Source organism: Vitis riparia, chromosome 3 (genome assembly GCF_004353265.1).
Source record: "Vitis riparia cultivar Riparia Gloire de Montpellier isolate 1030 chromosome 3, EGFV_Vit.rip_1.0, whole genome shotgun sequence".
NCBI lineage: Eukaryota > Viridiplantae > Streptophyta > Magnoliopsida > Vitales > Vitaceae > Vitis > Vitis riparia.
Genome location: NC_048433.1, coordinates 6,680,207 through 6,694,719, shown reverse-complemented (window position 1 = coordinate 6,694,719; position 14,513 = coordinate 6,680,207). Strand labels below are relative to the sequence as shown.

General features: G+C 35.0%; 2 protein-coding genes across 2 annotated transcripts; both read right to left on the bottom strand.

Annotated features, from left to right (window-relative positions):
- Window positions 1-2,505: 2,505 nt before the first annotated feature.
- On the bottom strand, window positions 2,506-6,507 carry LOC117911450. Its single transcript, XM_034825829.1, has 3 exons — window positions 4,670-6,507; window positions 3,198-3,259; window positions 2,506-3,052 (listed from the first exon to the last, which is right to left on the bottom strand). Exons 1-3 carry the CDS (start codon window positions 4,785-4,787, stop codon window positions 2,840-2,842), a joined length of 393 nt encoding a protein of 130 aa, XP_034681720.1. The 5' UTR covers window positions 4,788-6,507; the 3' UTR covers window positions 2,506-2,839.
- Window positions 6,508-6,630: 123 nt separating this feature from the next.
- Window positions 6,631-14,282, bottom strand: LOC117911451 (40S ribosomal protein S29). Its single transcript, XM_034825830.1, has 2 exons — window positions 14,123-14,282; window positions 6,631-6,739 (listed from the first exon to the last, which is right to left on the bottom strand). The coding sequence occupies exons 1-2, from the start codon at window positions 14,182-14,184 to the stop codon at window positions 6,631-6,633; spliced, it is 171 nt and encodes a 56-aa protein (XP_034681721.1). The 5' UTR covers window positions 14,185-14,282.
- Between the last annotated feature and the right edge of the window lie 231 nt (window positions 14,283-14,513).

Genomic DNA, 14,513 nt, shown 5'->3' with positions numbered 1-14,513 from the left:
GAAGGGCATATGACTTAACATACACTCCAAAGAATAATTGATTGAAAAGTAGTACACCCACTAAGTGAAGTTTGTGTAGTAAGTATAAGTTAGCCTGCTTTGGAAGTGATTACAAGCTTTTATGAGAATGACTTTGTCTGGAGGCCCATGCCTCTCTTTCCACTCCAAACACATCAACAAGAAGAATGTGCCTATTTCAATAAGGGTATTCAGTCCTCTCCCATCTTGGTTGCCCAACTTATATGTAGGGTTGGGCTACATTAAAGAAGAAGTATCTATCAAAAAAATGAGATTAATCAAGTCATATTTTGAAAAATGCGATCAATCAAGTTACTTTTTTAAAAGTATTGTATCGCGTAATATGTTTGTTAAAGTCTTAATTCCGATATTTATACTCTATTTCATTTTGTATACTTTGATCTCATTATTTGTACTTTCGTTAAAAAAATTTAGAATTATGTATTTTATAACAAAAAAGAAAAATAAAATATTTGATAATTAGAAAATAGAAAATATAGTGTTCTATGATGAATGTAGAATAAATAATAAGATAAATATAAAAAATAATTGAAAATAAAGTATTACATGTAAAAAAAAAAATTTAATATTTGAAAACATAAAAAAATATGTTGAAAACATTTAAAGTTTCGTAAGTAAACTATTATTCTAGAAGACATTAAAAATTATTTTTTGAGAACAACTTTCAAAAACCTTCCCAAACAAATCCAAAGAGTTTGATAGGTCTTGAATTGGTATCCTCACTCTTGTTGTTTTTTAAAATAGCTCTTAAAATATGGTTTTTGAAAACAATTGTTAAAATTAGGTTATGCTTGTAAAATGTTTTTAAAAGTAGTTCTAAAAATCATTTTTACTGTTATCTTATTTCAAATATGTTTTAAAAATAATTTTATATGTAATATCTTATTTCCAATCATTCTCTATATTTGTTTAATTGTTTTTAAAATATTTCTCATAAAACTAATGAAAACAATTAAAAAATATTATTTAAAAACACTTTATTTAAAAAAAATAGAAATCGATTTTTTTGTTTTCTGCTTGTCAAATATGTTTTTATATCTTTTTCTTTATATATTTTTTTGCATTTTCAATTTTAAAAAAAAAAAAAACTTTTATATATAATATTTTATTTTCATTCATTATTTGTATTATGTATAATTATTTTTTAAAATCGTCCATGGAGAACAAATGAAAAATAATAAAAAAATTTAAATATATTCTTAGAAAATAATCCACTTTAAGAACAAGTTCTTAAAAAATTATTTTTTTTGCAAAAAATTATCAAACCCGACCTCGAATGGCAGGGGGCTTACCTCTGGATCATCCCTGCTTGCAGAGTAGGAAAAAGAAATATTATTTTGGATTTTTCTAGAAGTAACCCTTCATAAATTTTCTTGAGCTTCAAATTGGGTTTTTTTTTTTTTTTTTCAAAAAAAAAAAAAAAACTATAAATCATATGCAAATCCCAAGTGAGTGAGTGTAAATGGGATGGGTGAAATCCAACTCCAAGCCTGATGTTTGTCTTGTAATCTTCAACTAGGCTGGAAGGATACCATTTCTTATACAACATTCAAAGTACTGCTCAAACTTTTGCCTCCAAATCAGACATTGGACTCATTCAAATTCTACATGCCAACCTCAACTGAAGTAAATATAAATTTCCCACAAAAAAAAAAAAATCCCCATTTCAAAATATTTGTTATGACTCCATGGAAATGTCATTCCAAACCTTCATTCCTATGATATGGACAAAATTTTGGCAAAAGATCCCGGGCACAAGGGTGTCGGCCGGACAATAATTTGCACACACATCTGGGTACTAATCATAGAGAAAATTGATTCATGTTTGAGAAGAGGAATGAATCTAGAGTGGGGTTGTCAAAAATAGCTTGAGGGAAAAGAAATTTTGATAGTTGTAACCCTAGTCAAAGAGGTTGGTGAAGTTTGTGCTTCATTTTCTTTGTGAGAAATTTTGAGCTTCCATGCACAAACACATCAGCTGAGAGCTAGTCGGTGCAGAATAAAAGGTCACAATGAATGTCTATGGAAATCAAGTAGACAAGAGCTGTCACTGAAAATGAAAGATAAACATCATAATTAAGTAATTAACACAGTAGAACTGTGAAAACTGTAGCTGAAAGTGAAACTTTCCCAGGAAAATGAGAAGAAAAAGTATGGTAATATTCATCCAGATTGTTAAAATGGAATCCAACCCCATGTCCATAGACAGCACACCAAAGTCACATCCTTGAAAAGAGTGGTGAGGGAGAAGAAAGGAAGAGAAGGGAAAGGATTTTCTACTAGCAACCTCCAAGTCTAAGCAAACATGATTAGTAAAACATCCCCTGCAACTGGTGAGAGTTTGGGATTACAGAAGGCCATGAAACCGACAATTCCATGAGCAATGGGATCTGTAAGAATAAATGCTGTCAGAGCAGGAAGTTGTGAGGCTTGGCAAACGATAAAGATATGAGACAAAATGACTTCAGTCGCAATCTTATCAGTACTAGAAGATAGACTGATACAAATGCCATGAATGACAAAGCACAATAATGCAGTGTTAATGGTAATTAGTAGAGTGAAAATGATACAAGAAAACAAAGGAAGAAAACTCCAAGACCTTAGAGGAGATATGGTCAAGAGGATGTTCATGGTTTCTGGAAATTCTTAAACCTACACTGCCCCACAAGGGGGCAGCAGGTTACACTCAGGTCTTCTTAAAACAGACAGGGCCTGATCATTGTTTCCAGGCACTCTAGTAGACAATCTTCAAATATATTACAACAGATAGTTCCCATTTTTTTACTGATCTTTCAGTAGCTTAAACAGGAGGAGAAGATCCACCATCCTGCTTAGGAGGACATGGAGGTGGCACGTTTGGAATGTAGGGGATAATGGGAGTGCCGTGCTCGATGGGTCCAGACGTTATTGCTGCCCTTGAACTTGGAGATGGATCAATTGGGTGGTAGTCTTCCAAATTCAGATTGCCTGGATTACTCTTCCTCTGCTCAGTGCTTGCCTTATAGCTTCCCAGCTGCAAACACAGAAAATAAACATTGAAAAAGAATTAGGCAAACTCCGTTTGGTTACCAAGAAAACAAGTCCTGTGTTCTTGGCAACCTAACCAAAGCATAAACAGAAAGAAACATTTGGAACCGAGTTGAACTTGGGAAGTATACCTCCAGTTTCCTGATAGATTGTGCACCTTTCATCCTACTTCCCATCATGGGGTAATTCATATCTGGATTCAACTCAATCAAAGAATTAAGTATTTAGAATAGAGCACTCTCATAGCCATTACCACTGTCACAGTTCTACAAAGTTAAACTAAAGCTCAATTCTTTCTGAAAACCTAAATTCTTTGAGTTCCAAACACTAGATACCAGACGGCATGGCTCTTTTTTTTTTATAACACATATAACCATATAAGACTATATTAACTTAACTCGGTGTGTCCAGTCACCGGGCTTGAGTTGAACCAAAAGCCAAACAGCTAGATTTAACACTCCATGACATATTGAGATTAGAAGCCACAATGAATTCTGTCCTACTCCAAATCTACCATTCTCATTCTTCATGTGCTACATTGATTCTCAACACAGGCACCACTTGTCAGACGAGGAATGAAAATGACTGGCAGGTCTCTGATGATGATAATGCATGGGAATATGTTCATAAGTCTTAAAGGAAATCATTAAGGAGCATTAAGCTTGGTACAGCTGTCATAAATAATTACTATGAGATTACTATTCTGTATGGCCCTTGATATAAGTTCTTAAGTCATCATCGCCAAATATTGGACAAAAATTTTAGGGATAAAACAACTCGTGCACCCACACACAAGATGATTGAATCCTATGCCCTCTCCGAATCATTTGAGTCTAGCTCTAACTTTGGATATTAGATTCAGTACAGGAGGTGTAGACATCAAGTAGGCCGTTTATCAATGAAAACTTCCCTATAAGGAGAAGATTCCATCAATAATAACATTCATTTGTAATCAAACAGCACAGGGAGGCTGTCAATGTATTTGCCGGAAGAGAAACTTCAACTGAATGTTGAGTTGACTCAAGAATCGACTAAACCTAACCCTCAAGGCTTGCTTAAAGGAGTGGGGCAGTGTTTGGGTAGGTCTAGGTTCAAGTCTCTTGATATTCTCCTTTGCACAAAATTCCCATTCCTTATGTTGCAAGAATGTCCTGAAAAGGGGAATTTTAAATATCTGAGCTCTCAAATCTATAGATGCAGCTCCAATCTTGTGAATATGGCTTGCAAATGGAACAACAACATCTTGAAGCAACAATAAATTGGAGCCCACCTTAAAATTTTACATGGCAAAATGTTCAGACGGTAGTGTCCAAATCCAACATGCAACCTAACGCAGCCCATGGATCTAGACAAGAATTTCCCACTTGTACAAGAAAAAGTAAAGGTAAATTCTCTTTCAAAGATGCTAACCAAATAAGGCCTGTACATCTAGCTGCACTAAAACAAAGAAGGTAGAGCTAACTTTACCAATAAAGAAAGAGAAAGAGAAACTGTCACAGCCAAGAGAAAGGCGAAAAATAAAGGATATCACTGTCACCAACAACTGAATTGAAAATGAAAAGACGGGTATGGTGAGAAATGTCAAAAGGTTGACAAAAATTACCAGGCGTAGAGGAAGAAGTACTAATGGTGGAGAAGGCAGGCAACATAAAGGCTGTCCCAGTCACCACCACCACCAGCATAACCCACAAGTAAAACCCTAGTAGTACCTTCATCTTCATCTCTCACAGCACTCAATATCCCAAAAACTCACTTTTTCACCAGAGCCCAGATGTCCTAAGTTGAAAAATCTATAGGGTAGAGGTGGTAAACCCTGTTTGTGAAATGTGGCTCTCTCTAAAACCCTCTTCCAAGCAACCTAATCTATGAAGAAATGTCCAGTTAATAAGGACACTCTCAATCTCTCTCTCTTGTCTCCCCCTCATTAAGAAGGCAGGAAAAGAACATTTATTGTGTCATGACTCATGTTAACCATAACTAGAGTTGGGTGTGAATGGAATTGAATGCTGGGTGTTGTGGAAAGAGAGCCCCCTCTGAAAGCTCTGCAGATAGATAAAGTGGATATCAATTGGGCTCCCATCTCAAGCAAAATACTTTTATCCTCTACTCTTAAACTGGTGCTACCAGCCAAGATCTGAGGCACTACATCCCTATAAACAGTATGTCAATCATGGGCAAAGTCCAAATGTTCTGTATTAGTTATAAAAGCCCTATCTTCCAGGGATTTACCCCAACTTGTAGAATTCAACTTCTCTGAAACAAATGTTGGGTCAGATTGTTTTGTCATGATGTCATTGATTTGGGCATCTGCAATTTTTCCACTGAGAAGGTTAACATAAAAACACCAACTTCATTCATTGCTGAAGGGGAGTTCAATATATATGGCAAACGATGGGGACACATACACAAGGAAGAACCGGATGTAAAAGCATAACTTCCATTGTTACACAGCGAATGAAAATACGTCTAGTGTATGTATCTCCTGAAAGATGAAAATATAGATTCAAATTTTTAATACGGCTGCAACCCACAAGGTGAAAACAATTGGTCATTGTCACATGGCACTGGAAGCTTGCTGCTCCATTTTGCCAGCAAGTTCAATCAAATTTTCGTCGCCTTGCTTCTTGCCCTATTTGTAACATTTACCATAATTGCCCTCCCGGTAGAAACAAAGTTGTCACTCATGAATAGAGCATTTCATCTAGGCAATTGGAATCCTAAATAATCCAATTAACCAGCCTCCCCTATGAATTACCCTGTTCCTGTAAATTTAGTGGGCATAAGTAGAGGCTTTATACAACTTGCCCAACGTAAAAATTCATTGATTTATATCACATATATTTCTAAACCGTCATGTTTGGATCAAAGGTTCATAAATATAGACTAATGCCATGTTTGGCTGTTCAAAAAGGACAATAAAATAACTCAAAAACACAAATCCAACTCAAATAAACATTTGAAAATTTAACCCAACATCCTCCTCTTAAGGAAATAGTTTCACACTCGTGTACCAATCTTCACACTCCTCTAGGTCCCAAATTAAGCCTCTAAGTTTGTATAAACAAAGTTTGGGGAAGCTCCCAAAATTACAGGAAAGCAATTTCCTTTATGTGATATCTCATTCCCATTACCATAATTAAGATCATGTAAATCCATCCGCAGCAAACAAATTTATGTTTGGCAACCTGCGAGAGGGAAGAGAGAGAAAAAGGAGAAAAAACGCTTCATAATAATGAAGTGAAGTTTTACCTAACAAAACAAGTGATGACAAGTAATCACTGATCCAAACAATTAATTCAAAAGTTTTCAATGATGGTTTAACTAAAAACATGAAAGAAACGTCACATAGTTCCTTCAACTAAAGACAATACGATCAGCATTCTACTTTGACAAAATCCTCCTCTGTTGTGGAAGAGATACCAAAAAGCATTCAGCGGTACTGCAAAGAGCAACAAATGAACTTGCGTCAAGTCCCTCCAAAGGATGACAAAGGTCTAGGTGATGAGTTACAAGCTTAAAGGTATAACACCGATATTTCATTTACCAGTTAGGGAAAATATGAATTTACCGGTACTTAATAAAACCAATTTCCTTGGCATTGCTGCGGAAGCATTGTCTGCAACACATGAGCCCATACTTCCGGATCAGCCCATGAGGGTTCCCGCACACACGACTGCCAACATCACAAATGTATTAAAATAACAATCATCTCAATTTACATATTTTCTTAGAAACTATTCAACACACAACTGTCAATTTAATTCTGAAACTATACACCTAAAGCCTCCTTGCATTCAGAAATGGATAAAATCACAACATAATATACAGTTCAAAGAGGTTGATGAAGATAATTTAGCAGGGGGAAAATTTCAAATTGAAATAATATCATAAATTCAGAAAAGCAATGAAACCATAACTTTATACTTCAACTTGCTGGATAGAAAGGTTCATTTTTGCACATGGAGCTCTGATAACCCAAAAATTGCTCAAGCAAAAATATTAATTGGTTGGATACAAAAGACCATTGATACATACAAAGCTCTAATGATTTCATGAATGAAATTATTTGTTTCTTTTATTGCCATTTACTAACGACTTTGATAACTCATGCAAAAAGGATAAATGTCTCAAATGTAAAAAAAGAAACAAAAAAAAAGGAAAAAATAAACCCAGCACAAGGGAGAATTAAATCCCTTGTATTTATGTCCAATTTTATCTACAATCCATCTTCCTAAATGGGGTTATCACCAATAACATCAATAGAACTCCTGTTATCAATTTTTTATGCATATTTATAACTTCAAAAAGTACAATGTCAAATTCAGTGGAAGAGTTATATGTCCATCTTTTTTTAATAGGCTAGAAGAGTTCAAACTTCAACATCCACCTTGAATTGCACAAAAAAACTAATTAAAATTAACTTCCCCCAGTTATCATCAATTCTCAACTATCATCTCCTAGAGCCCTAAACGGCTCGACTCCATACAAGCAGCGACCATTAATATTCAACCAGCATTTCTTAAAATCCTAAATTGTCCAAATTTTAAACCATTCACAAAGCACTATGAATATTTCATCAGCATATCATAGAACCATAAATTTCCCAAGCCTCAAACCATTCCCTAGCTTCCCTTAATTTTCCTCACAAATGACAGAGCAAAAAAAGTTTAAATCACATTGTTTAGAATTAATCCAATATTCACAAGAAAAACAAGTATAACCCAATAACCAATAATATACAAAGAAACCTCATTGTAGAGTTCTCACAACATTCTCAAAATATAAGCCTTCACATGAAGATAGTGACCAATTTGAGTTATGAGAAAATGTATAATAGAATTTTATTTTTTTTGCTCATCTTGTTCCAGAATTTGAATTTGCCAAAATCCTAACTTCAGGTCAAAATCAGAAAATCTTTGCTTGGTACAACCTTCCTAAATAGTCCTTTTTTATTAGGAATGGGATATCTTATCCATTGAAAGATTTGTAATTGATTATGGGTGCACCTCTTTCTAACTCAGCTTGATTTGCTGCACAACTCCAAGGAAACTTGCTTTTTCAAGAAGTTTGTGTTTTTTTTTTTTTTTTTTTGTTGGCAGTACACAAGCCATCATTCTTCATTCATTTGGATTGGTCTTGCCTTGGTGGAAAGGTCCTTTTCATTAACTTCTTTAATACATGGTAAGGATACAATATCTCTTTCTTTCCCAAAATGTATTGGGAATAAGCATATTTATCCTCTCCCAATCCAATTTTAACTTATTAATTCTCTTCATTATTTCCTTACGGCTTAGTTGTTTTTCAAATTGTTTATATTGAATTTCTTTGGATAAATACCCTATGTGTAATTGCTCCTTTTTGAATAAAATTTGAGTTTTTAAACATTTGAGTTTTTCATCATTGAAGTTTCTTAAAGAATATTTATTTCTTTTGCTTTCATGTGTCTAATGAATTCAAAACATATTTCTTGACCATTCATTCTTGTTTTTATTCCTTCAATTGTCGCAGATCTACTAGAAAAGGGTAAATCATTGAAAAAAAAGAGGTTTCCTAATATCATTTGTTGTTGCCTGTCCTTTACAAGATTAAATGTAGTTTTTTTTTATAGGTAAATAGAGTTTGCATTTGAAGCGCCTAAAAGCGGCGAAAACAGTACACACAAAGTATACAATCAGAACGCCCAAGAAACTAGGCAAAGAAGACAAAAATCCTTTCCTCTAACTAGACAGATAGTCATTCTATAAAATCAATCATAAACAAAGTGTGATCCCCTATAAACATCCTAGCCCAATTTACAAGAGTATACAAAAAGGAATGTTTTAAAGCTTGGTTCGACCGTTCGATATCATTGAACGTTCTTTCATTTCTTTCCTTCCATAAGGTCCACATTAAGCATAAAGGGGCAGCCCTCTAAGCTTTCTCCCTTCTCTTACCCACAAAGACACCATGCCAACCAAGCAAATTCCTTTTAATCGAAGAATACAAAACCCATTGCACACCAAAAAGGGAGAAAATCAAACTCCAAAGCATTGTAGCCTTTTCACAAAACAAGATGTAATGATCACTGGTTTCCTCTTTCTCTTTACACAAGTAGCACCTATTTAACATATTCCATCCCCTTCTTTTGAGTTGATTGATGGTTGAAATTTTGTTCCAAGACACTTCCCAAGCAAAAAAGCTCACACTCATCGAAGCCCAAGACCTCCACATAATACCCTAAGGAAAAAGATCACTAGAGGCCCTCATGCAGGAGCGATAGAGGGGATCTAACAGAGAAATGCCATCCCCACTTTCCTTCAAACTCAAAACATCCTCCACTTCTCTTCTCATTACCAAAGGATGCAATTTCCAGAACAAACCCTCCACTTCTTCCAATTCCCAATCATTAAAATGCCTTGAGAAGTGAGGATTCCAACTACCCAACTCCCCTCCCAAGCATTTGATAACCACTACTCATCTTTGTTAACCATCAACCGGTATAAGTTAGGGAAAGCTTCTTTCAAAGTTTGGTCCTCACACCACAAGTCCTTTGAAAACTTGACCTTTCTCTCACTCCCAACAATATAACAAGATCTGCAACGAATACCCTCCCATTCTTTTCTAATGGATTTCCACATCCCCACACCATAGCCTCCCATTGCTCCTCTTGAACACCACCGTCCTTCCTCTAACCCAAATTTGTTGATGATGACTTGTAGAATAAATGTAGTTAACAATGCATGTCTTAAATTTTATAATTAATTTTAAATTTTTCAGAATTTAATCTATACAATTGTTCGACTGTGTTTTCATAATATTGGGTTGGAATTAATCCTTATTGAATATAGCAAATTTAATCCTTCATTTGTTCTTATTTCATATTCCTTTACAAGGATTTTGACAAATACATGGCCATTTATGAATACGTGTTCTTGATTTGATTCAAAAATGTTGTTTCTTCTTTTTTAGTATCCTCAAGGCCATTATTTTTTTAAAGTTAGGATACCTTTTCTGGAAATTTTGAAGAGTAATCTATTTCAAGAATTAATATTTGAACTGATTTGACAATAATCTTGTTCTAATTTTCTTATTTATTTTTAGTTCTCATTTTGCAGATCTTGAAGCGTTATCAAATGACTTTTCCCTTTTCCAAATCTTCTTAATATGTTTCTTAGCTGGTAGGGGTCTTGTTCTAAGCGTTAATATGTCTCTTTGGATGGTTAAATTTTCTGATTTATCTATTATTTCTAATATTAGATTCTGATCGTTTGATGGGAAAACTTAGTCTTGGCTAGATGAACTAGAGAGGTCGTTCATCATTCGAGAATACAGCTTAGTCTTATCACAATGAGTTGGAGAAGTCTTTCATTGTCAAAGATTCCTTAACAGTGAAAAACGTCTCCAACTCATCAAGATAAGAAAAGACTCAACACCAACAATGAAAGGTCTTTTTATCAAAGATTCAAATTTGCAGATTCAAAACTCTCTCAAGTCCAAGGGATCAAGGCATTATGAAAGTCTATCATTATCGCTATAAAATGGAAGTCTCTTCATGACAAAGACATTGTCGGAAAACTCCCAGAAACAACCAAAATTCTTTGGAAAACTATGAATTCCTGCTTTCCTTTTCTGTCCTTGTCCTTCCAACTTTTGTTACTCAATCCTCTGCATCTCAATTCCCTCATTCCTAGACCTTGTAATCAAGATCCTGATAGATAAATCCAAATTTATTCCAAATATTTGTGATTACTGATTCAAATATCACAATTTCAATTAAGACTATAATCAAACTACATCTAGGAATAGTGTTGGTCAGCCCATGAGAGATTAAGAAAGACAATCCCCTAAGCCATAGATCTAGAAACCCATATGTGTTTGTTTAAGAGATACAAAACATGATAATTTTGGAGATTCATTAGAACATCTGAAAACAAACATGGCTTATGGACCATTCTATTTCAATTTTCAACTGCTATCCTAATTTGGCAGTAAGTTGTATAGATTATGATTCCCATTACAAAGTGTTAACCTCAAACATTTGAACTAAACGATATAACTTGAATTCAAGAGTAAAATATTTACAAATAATCTACAAAATATGTTATAAAGCCATTACCACTTCCCCCAATCCTAGATGCCTAGTCTCTTATCTAAAGAAGAGACTTCAATATTTTAAGCAAATATGGTGAGCATGCAACAACAATGGTCCATAAGTTGTTACCATGGGATCAATTGATGACTTCATCTAAATGGGACTTCAAAATTTTAACAACCTAAGAGAATTGAAAACATTCAACCAACCTATAATATTGAAGATAGAGAAAGAACCGATAACATTAAGTTCTGTTCTTCAATATCTAGGGATTGAGGAATTACCTATCAAAAAAAAATATCTAGGGATTGAGGAAATAAATCAAGAGACTCTTCATCTAGATCTTCCTTTTAGTTATACTCCAACCAGAATTAGAAATCAAGAACTATATGTACTAAACTTTCAACCTAGTATCCCAAGTGATGGGATAAACGCAAACAATGCACAACCAGATTTTATCCCCTCTTGTGAGAATCTAATAAGAATCAATTTAATAGAGTAACAATAATTCACCCAATGCAACAAGAATATGAACACCAACAATTTTTAGCGTGGAGAACCTTCCCTAATGTGAGAAATAAAAACCACGGGACCCTTAGGCCACTTAAACCCTCCACTAATATAATCAATGGGTTACACAATTCTCTCTAAATGAAACTAGAGATTTACATCAGTCATATCTCAAGACAATTAGTCTTGGCAAATACAAAACAACTTAGCATAAAACAATGGAGAGATCTCACCAAAACAGAGTCACTGGTCCCGGACACAAATCACCACTGTTCAAAATGAAGATCAATGAGTTAAGAACGTGCTAACAAAAATCATCTCGATCAGACCACGGATTAATCTCGATCAAAGCTGAAGATCAGAACTGCCCGGGTGAGAAGAAATTCAACAACAAAGACGCACTGTTCACGGACTGAAACAACAACCTTCCGGAACTCCAAAATCCGATCTCCACCGTTCAGATTAGAGATCAATGAGTTGAAAATCTCTCCTTCAAATTTCAGGTCGATCGGACCACACACGAAGCGGGATCGGCTGTTTGATGAAATCTGGATAGTAAAGAGAAGAAAAGAAATTAGCGTTTTTCTTCTCTCTAACTTCAAAAATTCAGTGGCTCTTTTTCTTTTTCTCTCTTTCTCTTCCTTTTTCTTCTTACTCTCCTCCAAGGGCTGCAAAGATGAAGAAGAAGAAGAGAAAACGGTTTCTTCTTCCCTTTTATACATTAAGGCCTAAGAAGCCTTAAATGTTTGGGCTTTGGGCTTTCCTCCACAAGAAGGAAATAACCCAACCCAACAAATCTCCCCCTTTCCGACTATGTGGAGGGACTCACCATCCCAGCGATGGAACAGTGGTGATTTGTGTCCGGGAACAGTGACTCTATTTTGGTGAGATCTCTCCATTGTTTTATGCAAATTGTTTTGTACCGTTTTCTCTTCTTCTTCATCTTTGCAGTCGTAAGAGGAGAGTAAGAAGAAAAAAGGAAGAGAAAATTAGAGAGAAAAAGAAAAAGAGCCATTGAATTTTTGAAGTTAGAGAGAAGGAAAACGCTGATTTCTTTTCTTCTCTTTACTGTCTAGATTTCATCAACGGCCGATCCCGCTTCGTGTGTGGTCCGATTGACCTGAAATTTGAAGGAGAGATTTTCAACTCATTGATCTCTAATCTGAACGGTGGAGATCGGATTTGGAGTTCCGGAAGGTTGTTGTTTCAGTCCGTGAACAATGCGTCTTTGTTGTTGAATTTCTTCTCACCCAAGCAGTTCTGATCTTCAGCTTTGATCGAGATTAATCCATGGTCTGATCGAGATGATTTTTGGTTAGCACGTTCTTAACTCATTGATCTTCATTTTGAACGGTGGAGATTGGATTTGGAGTTTGGAACAGTGGTGATTTTTGTCCGAGAATAGTGATTCTGTTTTGGTGAGATCTCTCCATTGTTTTATGCAAGTTGTTTTGTATTTGCCAAAACTAATTGTCTTGAGATATGACTGATGTAAATCTCTAGTTTCATATAGAGAGAATTATGTAACCCATTGATTATATTAGTGGAGGGTTTAAGTGGCCTAAGGGTCTCGTGGTTTTTACTTCTCACATTTGGGAAGGTTTTCCACGCTAAAAATTGTTGGTGTTCATATTATTGTTGCATTGAGTGAATTGTTGTTACTCTATTAAATTGATTCCTATTAGGTTCTCACAAGAGGGGATAAAATCTGGTTATGCATTGTTTGTGTTTATCCCATCACCAAGACCCTCTTATCAAGACAATATTAATACTGAAAACGGATCACAAGGTTATCTCCAACAAACCAAAACTTGCTCAAGCAAAAATTTTAATACTTAGAATTGGTCGGATATGAAACACCATTAATAAATGCAAAACTCTAATGATTTCATGAATTGAAATTATTTGATCCTTTGATTGTCAATTTTTTCTTCCCACAGGAATCTCATAAAATCCTAAAATGCTTAAACTGCTAACAATTACCAGCTATCATCAATTTTCATCTATCATTCCCTAAAGCCCTAAGTTGCTCTACTCCAAACAATTAACCAGTGACCACTAATATTCAACCAGCATCTCGTAAAACCCTGAACCGTTCAAATTTCAAACTATTCAGAAGCCACCATTAATATTTCACCAGCATATCATAGAACCCTAAATTTCCTAAGCCTTAAACCATTCCCTGACTGCCATCAAATTTAACAGAGTTAAAAAAAAAAAGTTTAAATCGCATTGTTTTAGAATTAATCCAATATTCACAAGAAATAAAAGTATAACCTAATAATCAATAATAATAATAATAATAATAAACACAGAAACCTCATGGTAGAGTTTCCAAGCATTCTCAAAATATAACCATACACGTGAAGATAAGACCGATATGCTGAGAAAAATATATAATAGAATAATTTAACTTCCGTGCTTTCCATTTTCCGAACAACTAAACAAAGGATGAAATCAAAAGAGATCTCTTACCAGGTGCGAGAGCCGGGACCGTAGCTCTTGGGATGCGAGTTCCAGACGTTAGAATGACCCATCTTCTGCTCTCAGTGAAACGCAACGTTTCGTGGAAGCACTAGGCACAGAAGACCGCAGCCGATGCAGAAGATTCAGGATCTCAACTGCGAGAAGAAGCTGCTTATTTATAGAGCAACCAAAACCCTAATCTTGTAAGATGCACGGTGGGCGTATTGCGCACAACCCACGTTTATTTGTACGTTGGGCGGGTTGAGCCCAACCCGGATCGTGCAGTGAAATCCGACCCGAGTTTCGGCCATATGAAGAAAATAATTCTTATGAGAAACCGATATTCTCTTTCCTTTTTTTTTTTAATTATATTAAATTTAGAAGTTAATTAACATAATAC